Below are 16524 nucleotides of genomic sequence, written 5' to 3' on the forward strand. Positions count from 1 at the left end.
GCTATGGGACAGGCCATATTAAGTTTTCCACGTCTTCATAAATCTCCCAACATGGAGCTCCTCATGTCTGGAAATGTAATAAGGCTGACATAGTTGATCTAATGTGCTACATCCATCACAAGTATTAGCACGGCTGCATAGCACACAGAGCCATCACAAACATTCAGTCTGAAGTCGGCCATGTGTGCGCAAGACTTAAATTATATTCAACAGAACAGTAATGCTTACAGACGTCTCCAGTCAATGTAAAGTTGAAACAAACCAGAGGAGCAATGAGAGAAGAGCTAATTAAACCAGAAGAAAGTAACTTGACAATTGTGTATATTTATTTGGTATCTGTGGCTTCCTGTCTGAGGGGCCCTCTGTGTCTCTGGCTCTTTTGATCCCCCTCTAAAACCCACTCCAGTCACCCATATCCTGTATCCTCATTTGGAAGCATGGTGACAGTTTCCCAGATACCAGACGGTATTGCTTTCCCTTCATCTCGTGGCACAGGCCCAACCCCAGTGTCTAATTTGCTAATGGATCCCTGCTGGAAGCCGCTGTCTCGACTGTACGCTGGTGTAATTATTTGGGCTGCAGTGAAGTAACGGAGGACTAACTAAGAGAATGAATAAATCATTGTTTTGCGCTCTGCCCACAAACACGGGGGACTGCAGCTGATTTTCTCTTTGTTTGCTTTCCACAAAGCCTGGATGTCATTCACCCTCGGAACAGGTTGACTGTAATTGCTGACAGAAGAATTCGACAAACTTTGAGTGGCTTCATTTCAATGGATTTTCTCCGTTACTCACCCATGATTATATGTTAATATGTACTTATCTTTAACTTATCTTGCAGCCGGAGCAAAAAAGTTTGTCTGTTTTCTCAAATGTGACTGGATGATTTGGTGAAAGACAGCACACCACAAAGGCTATGTCAACCGGTTCTCCCTTTCATACAGGAAATGTACACTTAATAAGACCAGGGAAAGGCAACGTCTGTTTATGTGTAGTGTACCATGTAGCTCTGAGGAATTTTGACTCCGACGTATTACAACATAAACTTGCAGAACCTGTTCTGTCTTTTAACTTCAAGGCCACCAGCTCGACTCCCAGCATTTCCCCCTGAGGGATATTAGTCAGTCATGACACGGTTACATTTGTTAAGACATGAAATTTGGGGAAGCTGAGAGAACTTATTGTGATTTTAATTGAATAGCTGACAAGGAGGTCATGCTGCCATTCACAAGGCTCTTGGGTTTAGCGGCCTCAGCCTGGTTCAGCTTGACAGGGAGCTTAAGCTTGCCCAAGCCTCTGGGAGGGAGAGATAAGGAAAGGCAGCATAAAACCAAATAAAGCTGCTTTGCACTTGGAGTGAGACAAAGATGCAAGTGCACTTAATGTGTCTGTATAAAGTGATTATATCTGTCTGGAACAAATGCAGCACTAAAAGTGTCTTTTGTGTCCGATCTTGTTATTTTCTGCATTTCAGATCATGCAAGGACACGTTCAGAAAAAGTCCTTCATCTGCGATTTCTTGGAACACACATAAGGTGAGATCCGAACACGAGACAGCTCTATGGACAAAGTGAATAACTGAAGACTAATCCAACCAGGCGGTTTTTCCAAAACCATGTCCTGAGTCAGATCACAGTCTGAGAGCTACCGAAGTACAGTGCCCTATGGCCACTCATTCATTTGCAAGCCAAAGAGACCAAGGTTCTCATCTTTCCCATAATGACTTTCCCTGAACGCTCCGTCTGGAAGTTCAATAATCACATGAAAGATAAGAAGTGAGTGTCAAAAGCATAAAAAAAAGAAAATAACAAGAGTCGACCATCACATACTCTGCATGGCTGCCGTTTCAATTCCAATCCTGTCTCATTTTGATTGGTGTTATTTTCAGTCCAAGCAATGCACTCATGAGCTTCTGGTAACATGATTCCTCATCTATGATAATACTTGGTATGCCACCCCAAATAATATCCCAAAGGGCATTCCTCCGCTATTAGCTTGATGACTTTAAAGGGCACAAATAAGCAGCAATTTGCCGAATTTAGAATCATCTTCCTGGTTTTGTGTTTTATCGAGGGGAGTGACGTGAAGTGACAAAGTGAATTAACGAGGGTAATTTTCCATGCCACATTACGCAGGGCACCGCAAAGCCCGACTTCATTATCAAGAGATTATTTTTAACTTACATTTTCCAAAAAAGGAAAACCACCATACTGTTCACTTTCCATCCCATTAGGATTCCATAATGGGTTCAGTGAAGTGTTTCGGCTGTTGAAAAATTGAGAATCACACAACAGTTGCATGAAAGACTTTAGACAATGTGAGCAAGAGGAAAATCACAATATATTATTTCATTTCCACAACAGAATGAACAGCAGTCATTAAAAACGGTCTTTCAAAAGCAGGAAGCAGAAAATGTCCAACAAATCAACACAGAGGGTTTAAAGCTAAAAACAACAAATGAATGTACAGCAATGTAAAGCTCTCATTACACTACTTTTTTTTTCTTTGGCAACAGAGAATTAAAATGTGCCCACAAAGCAAACATGTGTTTCACATCTGTCCACCATCAACAAATCCCCCATCTGGTGCCGACAGGCTTCTGCCTCAGGCCTAAATTAACTGTAAGACAATCAAATTGCGTTGGTTTTCAGTCAAGCATCTGTGCTTTGAATGTGTCGCTCATCTCTCATGCGTACATGCAAGTTCTATTATCGCAGTGTGGAGTTTAGCAACACCCGTCAGTCAGAACACGTGAGTACAAATACTTTAAATCTCAACGTTTACAGTAGTTGGTGCTCAGAAATTGGCATTGAAGCAAATTGCACTTGCTGTAACACTTAAACTTTGCCACTTGCCGATTGGATCGCTCAGTGTGAAATGTACAATTTTCCAAACGGCTGCTAAATCCTAATCGACTCTTTCGCTTGAACTGATTGTGGTTGACCTAACACAAAGTCAAAGTACTCTTCAACTGTGAAAAACTGCAGAGGTATTAGACGACTCCACTAAAAATACAATCTTATCACAATAGAGCACCTTTTCAGTTTAACTGCCTGCATGATAAAAACATTAAGACACACAGAAATGTTAAAATGTTTAAGCGGCAATGGTTTCATGAGGTGTCCACAACATAAGGAGGCTGGTTTCAAGGTAGAAAGTCATTTGGTGAGTCTTGCCAACATCTTGGCTGTTGCTATAATGAGAAAAACGTGAATCATGTGAGAAAAATAATCTTACAGCTGTGTTAATTTGTCAATTTTTAAATCTGTCTTCACAAAATATCTCAGTAGTGTCTGAAACCACCACGTTTAGCTTATCATTATCCAAAGCAGTAGTATTCATCTGATTCCACCCTGAGCTTCAGTGGCGATTTGCTGAAACCATCGCCGTCAATGACCGTTTTATCCACAAAACAGTCTAGATCCGTTGGTGAAGGGTTGTCCGAGAGGTCCTCGGCCAGAGTGTCTAAGTAACTACCCACAGACAGACCATCCAGCCCATCACTGTTGCCATCGTTCAAGCTGTTGAAGCTGCCTCGCAGCGAGGTACCGTCCTGGCTGTCTGACAGGCTGTACAAGCTGCCCGTCAGGCTGCCATCTTGGCTGGCCACGCCTCCTTTGTCTTCGATCATCCAACGGATGGATTCGATGCCCTCGTTGATTGACATAAGCTGCTGCATCAGCTTCACATCAATGGCTCGCAGATGTGCCTGGAGAAGAAAAACATCCCAGTTAGGCTGAGGCACTTGTGGATGAGCCAGCATTTACAGGAACGGGTGAGACGTTTTGGAAAATTGATACCACTAAATTAAATACAAAGCTACACCAAAGAGCCAGTTAGTGTACATTAGCATAAAGACGGTAAACAGCTAGCCTGGCTCTGTCCAAAGGTTATTTTACAAAGTCTGATGTGCCAGACTATTTCTTGACCAGGAGCAGTTGGAGTTTTGTTGTTCCTGTGAGATTGCCAAGAGAGTCCAAGAAATTGTTAACCTGAGCTTAGCTAAGCTACCCTGCTGCTAGCTGGAGCCTTATATCATACAAGCATGAGAATGGCGATCAACTCAGCAAGCAAGTGGATTTCCCAAAATGTATAACTACTCCTCTAAAACAGCAACTACATGAAACAGTAAGCCCCACATGTACAGTGAAAGTCAATATAATACCAAACCAGTGCCATAATCATTGTTAACCATTGTGAGCACTGGGGCTCAAAGTTCGTTTCAGCCCTTGGAACCAGCAGTTCACCACAGTCCATTTAGGAGCTCTCCTCTGCAGCTTTCAATCACACCACATGACTTTCATCAGCAGATTGAACCCCAGCATTAACTAGAAATTTGAATATCTGCAATTCCACACCAGCCGGGAAAATCTGTCTGCTGATGAAGATCATGTGACTTAAAGGAAGGCGTCAGCTCAGCCAGTAAACGAACCTTGTGGTGAGATTTTTTCCCCCCTCGACAATTGTTAGCATTCTTATGTCCTCTCATAGCCAGAACACTTTGAGCTATTTTGTTTAGGCTATCGGGCTTTGCTGTGAACAAAGAGACTTAACTATGTGGCAGCGGAAGGAGGACTTGCACCACTCGTCTAACAGTGCGCCCAGGAAACAGTCTGCATCCATGATTCTGGATGATATGCCCACTTTGCACAGTATGGCCATTGATTTCACTCCCTGCCACGACAAACCAAGCTATTGACCGGGGGTGGAAGTGGCCAGCCAATGGTGTCATTCAAAGAGAGACCCCTGTGTCCACTGGGCAACAAACACCCGGGCAGAATGAAAAATGGTAAACGGACAGCTGGAGCGGCCTGCTCCATTCAAAAAGCGTTGAGGCAGATGAAGGCAGACAGGGCTGGTACAGTGTTCCAGACAGCTGGCTTGATACAACAGCCTTTCTTTGCAACCGGCCTTCATTTAGCGCCTGCTCCTGCTGGTGTGTTTGTTTTGTGAGACTAACCGGCTGCTTTATACACATATGGAGCAGATGGAGTCATATTGGAATGTTAGTTCAAACAGCGGTCTCATGCGAATAAGATGGCACCAGTGGGTCTGTATCACGAAATGAGTTTAGGAAACACAATTACTGCAGCATCATTTTGTCTGACCCTAGAAAACATGTTTAATTTGTCATATGAGACCAGTGCGAGCTAACCTTTTTGGGGAATGGCATGTTTCAGAGCTCATTTGCTCTTTTGAAATGATCTCAGCCTGTGACAATAATGTTAAAAATTAGCTAAACAATGATGTTGCTAAACGTGTGTGCGTTTGTGTGTCTGTGCACCAGACTTGTGCACATCAAAACAGAGCAGCCTGATTGGATTAGTGATTAAGCCACAAAAACAGTAAAGCCCAAGATGGCCCAAATTTGGATTGAGCTGTTGAATAGTAAGAGATCAGTAATGGAATCACATTTCACTATCAAAGTCAATTATTTTTTGCTTGTTTGCGCCTCATATCAGCACATGTAAACGATCACATGACTGTTGGTAAATCTGACAAGCCAGGGAATTAAACCAAGGCGAGGGGATTTTAGATTTGCACATACGAAACGTGCTAGTTACAGCCCTGAGTAGGCCAGTCACATCAGCATAATAAGCCTATCACTACAGGCTCTGATCAGGCTGCTGGCCATGACACAGCCTTACTACAGTCTGCAGAACTCGGTCAAGCAGGCCATCTGCTCAGGAAGCCTAATACCTTTCGTGACCTCACTTAAACTGCTGCGGCCGAGCGTGACATTTAAAAATACTGAGTGTGAGCAGATGAAATTATGTCAGCATGAAAAGCTAGTTACACAGGCACAATTGGATTTCAGTGTAGTTTGAATGGGGGGGTTGCAGCCTGGGGTGAGGAGGGTGCATCAACATAAGTCTCAGCTGACTGTAGGTGTGAATGGCTATCACCTGCTGACCGGTTTCACGGTGCTTTCTAAGGCAATGAGGGACAACAGCCCTCACTGGAGCTTTGCATTCAACCACATGTTGGTCATGTTTTTGCATTCAGGACTCAGTCCAGACATTTCCTGTGAGCTCAGGATGGCTTCCACCAAGTGTAATACAGTAAAGAGACCTGTCATGAAACTATGGTACACATAAGTCTTAGCTGGCTTTTATATACCATGTTTTTCATTCATTTGAAAGCGTCTAGATAAATAACTGGCTGAAACAACAGCGCAGTTCAGTACTAGTGAGCTCGGTTAACTTTAAACAGGCTGGAACAAACCATATTTTTCTGGCTGTGTCGCACAGGCCATATGGTTTGTAGCATCCGCGGCTCTTTAACAGTGAGACTCTTTCACTCGAACAGAAAAAAGACGCTTACCATCTCTTGCTTCAGGAGGAGCATTTTGCTCTCCAGTCGTTTCAAGTCCGTAGAATTACTACAACATTTGCAGTTCGTTAAATGCGCCGCCGCAGACTTCTCGCGCTCGTCGTGATGTTTTCCTCCCACGAGAGACCGAATGAGGCTCTCCGGGACCTTTCGACCCAGTTTAGTCTCTATATCCTTCAGCTCGGGGAAGACGCTGTTGTCCTCGTCCATTGTAGCTGGTGGCGAAGATGAGCCGTTTTTCAGTGTGTGGTTTGAAGCAGGCACAGGAGCAAATTGCAGAGTCGCGAGCTCGGAGATATTCCCGACTTTGCGTTGCGGAGACGCGCGCGAGCCAACGTCCCGAAGAGGAGCTCGCTTTAAGTCGCGAGGAGCTGCAACAGGCGCGCGGTCTTCACAACTTCATTCAACCAGGTCTCAGAATGAAATGCTGAGCCAAAAACACTTCAGACTGGGTCCACGGCACCGCAGCGACACAAACACACCTCCCATCCAAGCCTCTGACCAGTCGGGAGACACTTTTAAACACAACGTGCTCTCTGTAGACCCTCCCATTAGGGAGCTTGCTCTGAAACCAGACACCGGACAGGTGAGGCGACACCGGGGTGTTGTGAAAAAAGGATTAATGCACACAAGAGAATTCATTTTTTAGGGATTACAAATTAGGGCAATGGGGCCTAACTACCAGACAGATGGCTAAACCTAGAACTCACTGTATTTATGAATGTGTGTGCAAAAACATGACAAGTGAAAGACGAATGCAACAGGAATACTCACAAAATGAAAAGTCACTCCTCAGCACGTGTGTCTCCGAAGTGGTGGCAGATGATATAAAATGTGCTGTATGTAAGTACATATATATTTTTTTAGTGTTTATTAATGTTTTAATCACATGAATTTCAGCACACAGCTTACATCAGCTTAAGTCGAACAAACCACTGTGTAGGCGTGCAAAATGTAATCATTTAAATAATTTGGCATGCACCCAGATGCAACAGCATCTTGGCAAAAGTATAAATGTAAAAAGGGAATGGCAGTCATGACTATATCACATAAATTTAGTTTAAAAAAAGACAGAAAAAGCTGCATATCGTGTGAGTACTCAGTTCAGTGAGGCTTCAGGACTTCCACCTGTTGACACTTGCTACATTTCTTCGGAATCACCACTCCTTTTTTTTTTATCTCTTCATTACTAATAACATTTCACGTCACTTGGATCAATTTATATTCAAACACTGTTAGAAAGAAAAAAACAACAAAACCTCAAAGCACACCTTTCTTGATAAGTACATGTCGTCTCAGAAATTGAGTTATTGCACCCCCTTGTGGACACTATGGCTATTACATGGGCAATGCATTTTCTAACAATTACCAGCGCCTAACGTCTATGATGCTACTGTGCAACTAAACTAAACTGTGCAGTCAGACAAACACAGATGCTGTTATAGCCTATAAACATCTAAGAAGCTAGAGATCTGTAAGTATGTATCTTAATTATTTTGCCTGTAATACTTCTGTATTACTCTGTCACTTTAAATGTGTTCAAAAAGTTACAGAACATCCAGAAAATCTTGTCACCATTTACATCCTCAAGTGACACAGTAAATGCTAAACTAGGGAAGGCATCCTTCCTGACACTGACATGTCATTTTAAAAGCAAGGCAAGAATCAGCACCACCTGCTGGCGTCGCTGTCACACCATCACCTCGGTTGTTCATGTCCACTTTATTTGAACACCCTTTTTTTTTTTTATCCATTTGCAGATTGCATCTTTGCAATCTTTACAAAAGCATCTTCTTGAAAAAGGCTTCATATATCTTAACCTTTCCATTTCAATAAATAGATCTTCAATGAGTACCTGATGGTGGGGAGATGTGATCACATCTGCACTGCCTGTAAAGACAATTAAATTACACCAGCTGATAAAGGGACATGAACGCAGCCAAAAGATGACCTCCTATCATGTTGTAGCATTCAAGAATCTACACACACACAAGAGACTCGAGCTTGAACAAACTGCATATTTGTGTCAGTGTAAAAGGAAAAAGAGGCACGCAGGTGTGGCTCATGGTCAAGCAGCCATCTTAGACTACAGACTGGCTTTTGTCATCGTCGTAGCGCTGGTACTGATCCCCGAGCAGGGGCTGGTGGCCCTCCATCTTGTACGACCTGGCACGCACGATGCACGTGGTGGTGGCGAAAATGACAGCGACAACCACAAGTGCGGCGACTATTGCCATGGTGATGATTTCAGTCAGGGTGAAAGGTTGACCTAGAAAGGCAGGAGTGGACGATTATGACCTCAGACGTCACAGACACACAGAGAAATAATGTGAGCAGTGATCCAGAGTGAATACCTGGCCATTCAGCTTCATAAGAGTAACCCAGATTTTCGGGGGCAGTCACAAACATCTCAGCGTTGGTCACTGGAGGCCAGAAAGGCACCATGTTGTAGCCCCTGTTGTGACCAATGGGGGCGTTTTCTTCAGGATACACAGCCGAATCTGTCGAGAAATACTTTAAGTTAGCCACAAAGCTGACGAGAGCAGTCAAACATGCGGGTATGAAACAGGAAAGAAGAGGCTTATAAATGAGATAAACACCTGGACCGTGTCTCCTCAACCATTCATCAAATATAGCATCAGTGTATGTGTGGAGCAGGACGAAGATGGGGTCATTGGGTGAGAGGTGAGTCTGTCCTCCTGTGCCGTTCAGGAACAGATGGGCCAGGTTGTGCAAGCTCCTCACCACGGGATCGTAGTTCCCCTGGGGGGCGCTGTAGCCTGCCAGAACAGCATGAAAATGCATAAGGAGAAGCAGAAGCACGACATGTAAAAGCAGAGAAGGAAATGCCCTTGCAGTCACCTTCAATTGTGTTTCTGAAGCTTTCAGAGGAGGTGGAGTAGTAGGGCGGCGTGTCAAAAGTGTTAACCTGCAGACACTCCGCCACATCCTGAGGCTCTGGGAGACGCTGGACCATCGGCCTGTTGACGTTTCCTGCTGGGTTCCTTCTGATGGGAGAGGTCTCAGTGCCTGGAGGGAGACAGGAAAAAGAGCCAGGTGAGCCAGACCGGAGCAAATTCTCTGCACTTTAAAGAATCACTGATGAAGAATAGTCTTACTGTTGCAGATGGTTCCCAGTGTGTCATAGTCTTCTACGCTCTCACAGACGACCCTCCACTGAGCGAAGATGGAGTTGGGGCTCAGGGAATTCATGTCAAAGCTGCTCCGGGCTCCCATCAGGTCATCTGTGCAGATGTCACATGAGCTTCCACCGATGGCGAAGTTCCAGTAGGGCAGGGCGAAGGAGGGGTCTTGCAGCATGTCCTTGTGGTGGTTTCAAATAAATAAATGAAAAGATGGCTGGGACAGAGTCGGCGAATGTGGAGATCAAGGCTGGATAAGATTCTAACTTCCAGTGGAAGCTTGAAACTTCATTTTATTGTGCTCTCAATGTATCGCCTCAGGTAATGAGTCTATGGGCGCATTTGGTGTTGGAGTCATAATGCACAGAATATATTTTTCATGCACCCCAATTTGCATTAAAGATAATATCTGTTCACCGTGCATCAGTGACTCAAAAACTCATAATCTGAGTTCAATACAACACATGTAAGTAAAGGCAGGAGTGAATGTGTCACCAAAGGTTTTAGAAGCGAAATTATTCATCAAGCTTGAGGGAGCAGAGACTCTCTGCACACACCAGCCAATCACTTACTTTTACACTTTGAAAAACGTCATTTCAAAGCTATCATATCCCATTCAGACACTCGACTCTTCTTGATCAGAGAAGTACTAACGGATCCAAACAGCTGCTCATGAAACAGGCCTCTCGCGCGATATGATTCAGCTGCGGGAGGACGTGGAGCCGTTTGACTAAGATGATATTTTTCAATCATCTTAGTTCATCCTGACTTGAAAATGAGGCTCTCCCTCGTCCTGTGCCTGTGTGTGTTCAATGTAGCAGAAAAATATGAGTGACTAATGAGGGAGTGCATCTGAATCGGTAATTTGCACAAGATAAGGATGGAGTTTCACAGCAGGAGTCAGGATTTCAAAACCAGACAGCAGCCTCAATCTCTGCGGTGCAAGTATCGAAAAAAAAACCTAACTGTGAGCAACTGGATATAATAATTATACCAACTCTATGCTGGGAGGGATGTTGAACATTCTCCACACACCGCTGTGGCGATCGGACTTCTTTAATAACTCTTTTCACCAAAGCCCTGTTCAGTACTGCTTTCTGCAAACCATCTCCAAATCGATGGTGCGCGGATCAAATCGACCCTTTGCCCATAAAACGCTTAAAATCCCATTTTGCGCGCTGCTCGCCTGTTAAAGCATGAAATTGCGTCGTGTGACTTGTGATTTCCTCGCCAACGGAGTTGTGGGGAAACGCATTAGGTAAAACAAACAAGCTTGGGGGGGGACAGCCGGGCTGAAGTAGGCGGTGACATATAGGGAAATTAAAAGTGTGTATAAACGCTCATGTGGCGATTACCCCCAGAAACAAAATCAATGAGATTATTTAAAATGCTCCATCACATCAGAGCTGCTTCATAGAACTATTATGTATGTAATCATGTATTCTAAACGTCACCTCTCCTTGTACAGTATCCTACCTGCATGTCTCGCTCCAGCTGCAACAGGTGGTACCTGTGCCAGGTGACAAAACCGGGCCCCTCATGCGAGAAGTCCACTCCCCCGAAACTGGCCTGGCCCGGACCCAGGAAAGTCTTGCTGACCGAGTAGTAGTGAGACCACACGAAGTAGTTGTAGATGGTGATGTTTTCGAACTGCACGGTGTTCCCGTCGGGCCCGAAAATGTCCGGATAGCGCCGAGTGGCGATCACCAGGTCCGGGTGCACCGTGCGCTTGGCCTGGTCCAGCGCGTTCACGAACGCACGCTTCCCGTCCGCGCTGAGCTGCATCACGTTCCTCCTTACTGCGGGATTACAGCAGAGGGAAAGTGGATTAACTCAAGCAGTCATGCGTAAATTGGAGTTTTTAATGACTGATAAAAGAAGAGCAGTTTTAAGGTATTACACTTGCAATCAAATGTCCTTTTGTTCAGTTTCTGGGCAATTTCCAAAAATGCATTTCAACTTCTGATATGAAATTGAATTAATGTTGGTAAAATAATCTGTTTTCGTCCTCTAGAAATAGCTAAATCGACATTAACTGTGCCAGACTCCGGTCAGAGGACTGCTGAAGTGCCCCTGAAAACTGCACAGACTCCAGACCGACTGCACATTTGCTAGCTATGACCTCTCCTAACTCCCCATGAAGTACAGCCAATGTACCGTAACATTATGAAGTGAATTTCCCCAGACTCCCCCGAGGACGCGCACTTACCCACAGAAACTCTCTGGTCACAGTTGGCCCCCGTCCACCCATGTCTGCAGCGGCCGCAGTCATAACCGCTGAAGTTTCCATTGCACTGACACGTACGGTTGAAGAAACGGACGGGCCATCGCTCCCGATCATCCCGCCCGTCGTGCGGGTACTGAGGACCGTGCGGACGCGCGTCCACCGCGATGGACACGCACTGTCCGCGGCCCGTGCTGGAGCCACACGGGTCGTTGTCGAGTCCAGAGGGCGACGGGCAGCACTGTCCGCTCCTGAGTCCCGCCGGTGTCACACACTCTCTGGGGAACTGAGCGCTCACGACCACCGCCCCCACCAGCACCAAAAAGCAGCACTGAAACATCATCCAAAAAATCGGGTGCCAAATCTTTGCGCACAAGTTGGAGTCAGTTTTACCGACTGAGTGTTTTCCAAAATGACCGTGTGTCACTTTACACACTAGTAATAACTTTCTCTGTCAACTAATATGTGTGTTTGAAACTCCCCCTCCCATGCGCCCGCTGGCCCCTGCTTTCTTTTTCGGCCCCAAACCAGTGAACCGTCGACCTTAAATACCGGATTAGCGCATGACTACCCGGATTTTCTGACTCCCGCGTGATGCCATCACATAACATCATATTTCCTACTGGGGAAGCAGAGAAAGAAGGTAGTGTGATCCGTCATGCACGGTATTGTTCTTCTGAAAGCCCACTGGACTTCTGCAGTTGCACAAATGAACCCGACATTAAATGTGAGGAAGTTTAATTAATTGCGAAATTCTTTCAGATGAAAACGCAAATGATGACGAATGAGTGAGCCTGCCCGTGAACTTTAATGCATGTACACGAGCTGCAACGTCTCAGCACGCCTTTATGAGCACTGTATGAAAATTAATTTGTTATTATGGTGATAGCCTTCTCCAAATGTATCCCCTGGCACACAAATTGTGGAATTAATATAATCAACATGGTGTTGCAAGCCAGCTCAGAAACCCAATAAGGTCCTTGTTAACATGATCTAATGCAGCATTTGTAAGCTCTCACGTTTGTCCATTGCTGGATTCAAGTAGAAAAGCACTCAATAACCCAAAATGTGCTATTTTGCAAATCCTGGTTATTATCTCAGTGCAATAAAGCAATTCCTCCAAATGTATAAGATCGCAGGATCTAATCTGAAGCCTCAGAGCTTCATGTGTTTGTAAAAGCCATCATATTTCGGGTCATTTGACTTCTCAGGGAGGCTCCTCTCTCTCCACCACCTCCTTCTTCTTTCCCCACCTCAGGGCTGCTCGTGCTGCCACGAGCATGTGAGGCACGGGGGCATGAGGGGTTTACTCGACATTAAGAAGTCTTCTTGGAATGCAGAATCCTTTCTCTGATTCTGTTTGGAAATAAGCGAATCAGACGCTTTGCAACTTCAGACACTATTGCTTTCTTTCTATACATTCACTTTTCAATCACATGAACTGCTTGACACTGCATGTGAACGCCATTTGTCTTCCATTGCTTCATGTTTGCCTTGCAGCAAAGGAAGCTCGTGGGGCGATCTGATCTGCACCACACCGTCTCTGGACGCTTCCTTCTGTGTCTTTGCGTTCACAGAGATCCAGTACGATGCTTCCATTAAGTGAGAGGTGTTCATGTCATCTGACAGCTCAAGAATGTTCCATGACTGCAGAGTTGGTGTTGATCTCTGGGTGTAAAACGGATGCAGAGCCCCTACAGAGGTGTCAAATCACCAGATGCTAATTTCTGGTGTCAGGATGTCTAAAAACGTGTTTAATTAGTGAGTTATGGCAGCATGAAAACTTACCACTCTCCTTTTCTTCTCGCAAGGTGCTTTTCTTCCCCTCTTGCTTCTGCCTGTGCAACGTTCATTTGAATTCTCCCTCCGATCGCCCCTCCAGCGTGTGCTGTTTCACTGTTCTGCAGGTGGAGGGCTGAAAACAAAAACCAGTGATTAGTTTAAATGAGCTGATGACACAAGTGGCAAAACCTTGATTATTTTGGTCTGCTGCTGCTATAACCTCAGGGCATTTTTTTTGTGAAAGGAAAAATGATTGGCTTATAGTGATAACCACAAGGAATTTGAATCGAGGGTGAGATTGAAAAGGCAGGTTGCAGCCTTCCCATAATGCACTGCTAGCTTTGCTCTGGGTTGCACAGAGGACGCTGCATAGTGCGAACAATCGCTGTTTGGTTGCATGAATTGTGAGATGTTCCACAGCAGCTCAGACATGTTATCCTCGAGGGGATCAACACTCACTAATTAGCAAACCGATGTCTCACTAATTCACTCGTCACATGATGGTGATGGTGGAGTTCTTTGAGGTTTTTCGTTTTACCTGCTTTCACTCCAAAGGCACTCCAGTAATGAGTGAAGCAGCAGATGCCCGCTGTTCCCTGAAGAAGTACCAAACCACTTTCAATACTTTAAGTACAATTTGCAGATTATACTTTCACTTAAGAAGGATTTTGAATGCAGCACAAATGGAGTATTTTTACATCTCTGTATTTTTAGAGAAGTAATGGATGTGCAAAGTCCTTCCACCACTGATCAAAACGATACTGAAGAACTGACTTGAAAGATCTAACCCGGGGTATGTTTGATGCAGTTTGATCTAAAGGTAAGACGTTTAGTTCTGGAGCAAAACTGTCACAACAGCTTTGTTCTTGGGGGGACGTGATGAACTTGATGCTGTCACTCGGAATAATTTGCACGTCACATAAAAACACATCATAACAATGCGGCGCTTTTCTCAGAGGAGAAACTCTTTTTCCAGCCTGATCTCACACACTGAAAGGCAAAGATTCCTAACCCAGTCACATGTACTTCACGTTGGCTATCATAATTCCAGCCTGCTTGTATCGCTTCATAATTGGGGCGTGTCGGCGAGGATTACACAAAGCTAGCACTAAGCTCATTCTCATGAAGTATATTTGAAAATACAGCCGCATTCCTTATGTATGTGCCGTTCCCATGTTCCCCTTGAGAACTCGCAGGAAACCCATTAGCATGTCAAGGTTGCAATGATCATTTAAACATCAGTTGTCTGGAGTCTGCATCTAGTTTTCTACATGTTTTAGATCGTCAAGATAAATACTGTAATAGTTGATCAATTATTTGGACCGCAGAGTCTCATAGTGGCCTTAAATGAATTTGCTATGATTTATCATCATCATAGGCTTGTGGGTGTTTAATAATTCAAAGTGCTATTGACTTGAAAACGCACTGCAGCGTTTTTAAGGTCACATTTGAGTCAAGGAGGAGTCAGCTTTTATGGACTGTCTTTTGATGAAGTCTGTAATAATCTTTTATGCCAAACTTCCTCACAGTGTTAAATTAGTGGATATGAATATGATGTAGAGCTGATACAAACTTATTTTGATTCCGCATTTGAGGCAGCAAATTAGGTAGCTGTAATCCAAACTGACTTCCTTAGCTGTCATGAGAATTTAACAATTAATTTGGTCAATTGTTTTTCAGTTTCGACATGTTAGATTGATTCACTTGAAACATCAGTAATTTAAAAAGGTCAGAGGTCGTGTAACACAACAATATGCAACCATGCGCAACAATAAGGTATTTTTAGCGTATTGTTTAGAAATCTACTGCATTATTCTGCCGCGGGTGCTACATGAGTACACATCTCCTCTGTCCGTCCCGTGACCACCACTCAGCCAGCCTCCCTTTCATCTCCAGTCCACCCCCTGCTACCATTCTGTGTGCGCTCACGTCTGTGCATGTGTGTGAATAAACCTTGGGCAGGATAGGGGATCATGTGAGAAGATGTGACTCGGGCTTAATGGTAATCCTTGCCTTTGGTAAAAATGGCACAGTGGGAGTCATTAGGAGGGAGTGATGCAAGCGGTTCATATGACTGCCTCTCTCCTCCCCTTCCCTCTCCTCGAAGACAGTGCCTGCAACTGCTTGTCATTCTCTCTCGCTTTCTCATCACCGACTATTCATGCCACTCATTTCATCTCAGCTCCTGCTTTGCCTCGTTTTCATTTGCGTCTCTGTACGTGTGGGAAAAATACAAATATTTTTCACCACCTGAAATAATAGGTCCCATGTGAGCGCATTGTTACAGCTTGAGGCATCTATGCTATACAAAAGGGGGCCACAGCCACGCTAGCAGCTCTGAGAAGCTGTACTTAGGCGCAGCAGCGCTTCAAGCAAAATGCTAACGTGCTCACAATGACAATGCTAAGATGCTGATTTTAAGCATGTTCACCCTTCAAGTTTAGCGCGTTAACATGCTAACATTCGCCGAGCCATCAGCTTTAATGTGATGATGCTGCGAGATGAAAAGTCAGAGGGCCGAAACAGTTTTTCACCTTGACGAGAACATGTTTTCTACCAAATTTTCATCGACAGTTGTCAGCGCTCAACAGCAGAAATATCAGCCTCGTGGTGATGCGAGATGAAAGGTCAGGGGATCGTCAAAGTCAGCTGGATTTATCCTCTGGGGGCCATGAATGTCTGTACAAAATGTCACGGCAATCCATCCAGTAGTTGCTGAGATGCATCACACTGGATTTGTTAATGTTCAAGCGACAAAGCCCTGAAGTTGCCATTGCGATCGTGACTCTCATCAGTCGGGTGCCGAAGAGGAGACAGTGTGGTGTTATTACAGAGTGACAAAGTCCACAGAGGGAGGGACAGCTAAGACATAAGAACATATTTCAGTCCAAACATGCTCTTTTAACCTAACTAAGCCTTAACCACAGCAGCATCAGATGGTAAAACCAATGTGATGGAGGGGGACAGATTAGCCAGGCCTCCATCCAAATTTAGTGCAACTTATGACTATTTTTTGGGCAATGGGCAAAATGGGCAAAAGAAA

At 44.6% G+C, this 16524-nt stretch overlaps 2 protein-coding genes across 2 annotated transcripts; both read right to left on the minus strand.

Annotated features, from left to right (window-relative positions):
• Positions 1–2317: 2317 nt before the first annotated feature.
• On the minus strand, positions 2318–6777 carry LOC139351332 (leucine rich adaptor protein 1-like). Its single transcript, XM_070993173.1, has 2 exons — positions 6324–6777; positions 2318–3708 (listed from the first exon to the last, which is right to left on the minus strand). Exons 1-2 carry the CDS (start codon positions 6540–6542, stop codon positions 3319–3321), a joined length of 609 nt encoding a protein of 202 aa, XP_070849274.1. The 5' UTR covers positions 6543–6777; the 3' UTR covers positions 2318–3318.
• Positions 6778–7197: 420 nt separating this feature from the next.
• Positions 7198–12150, minus strand: LOC139351269 (5,6-dihydroxyindole-2-carboxylic acid oxidase-like). The gene is made up of 7 exons (XM_070993077.1): positions 11685–12150; positions 10952–11274; positions 9452–9656; positions 9195–9362; positions 8933–9112; positions 8687–8833; positions 7198–8601 (listed from the first exon to the last, which is right to left on the minus strand). Exons 1-7 carry the CDS (start codon positions 12040–12042, stop codon positions 8414–8416), a joined length of 1569 nt encoding a protein of 522 aa, XP_070849178.1. The 5' UTR covers positions 12043–12150; the 3' UTR covers positions 7198–8413.
• Positions 12151–16524: the final 4374 nt, after the last annotated feature.

The sequence above is a fragment of the Chaetodon trifascialis genome, chromosome 23, assembly GCF_039877785.1.
Source record: "Chaetodon trifascialis isolate fChaTrf1 chromosome 23, fChaTrf1.hap1, whole genome shotgun sequence".
Lineage (NCBI taxonomy): Eukaryota > Metazoa > Chordata > Actinopteri > Chaetodontiformes > Chaetodontidae > Chaetodon > Chaetodon trifascialis.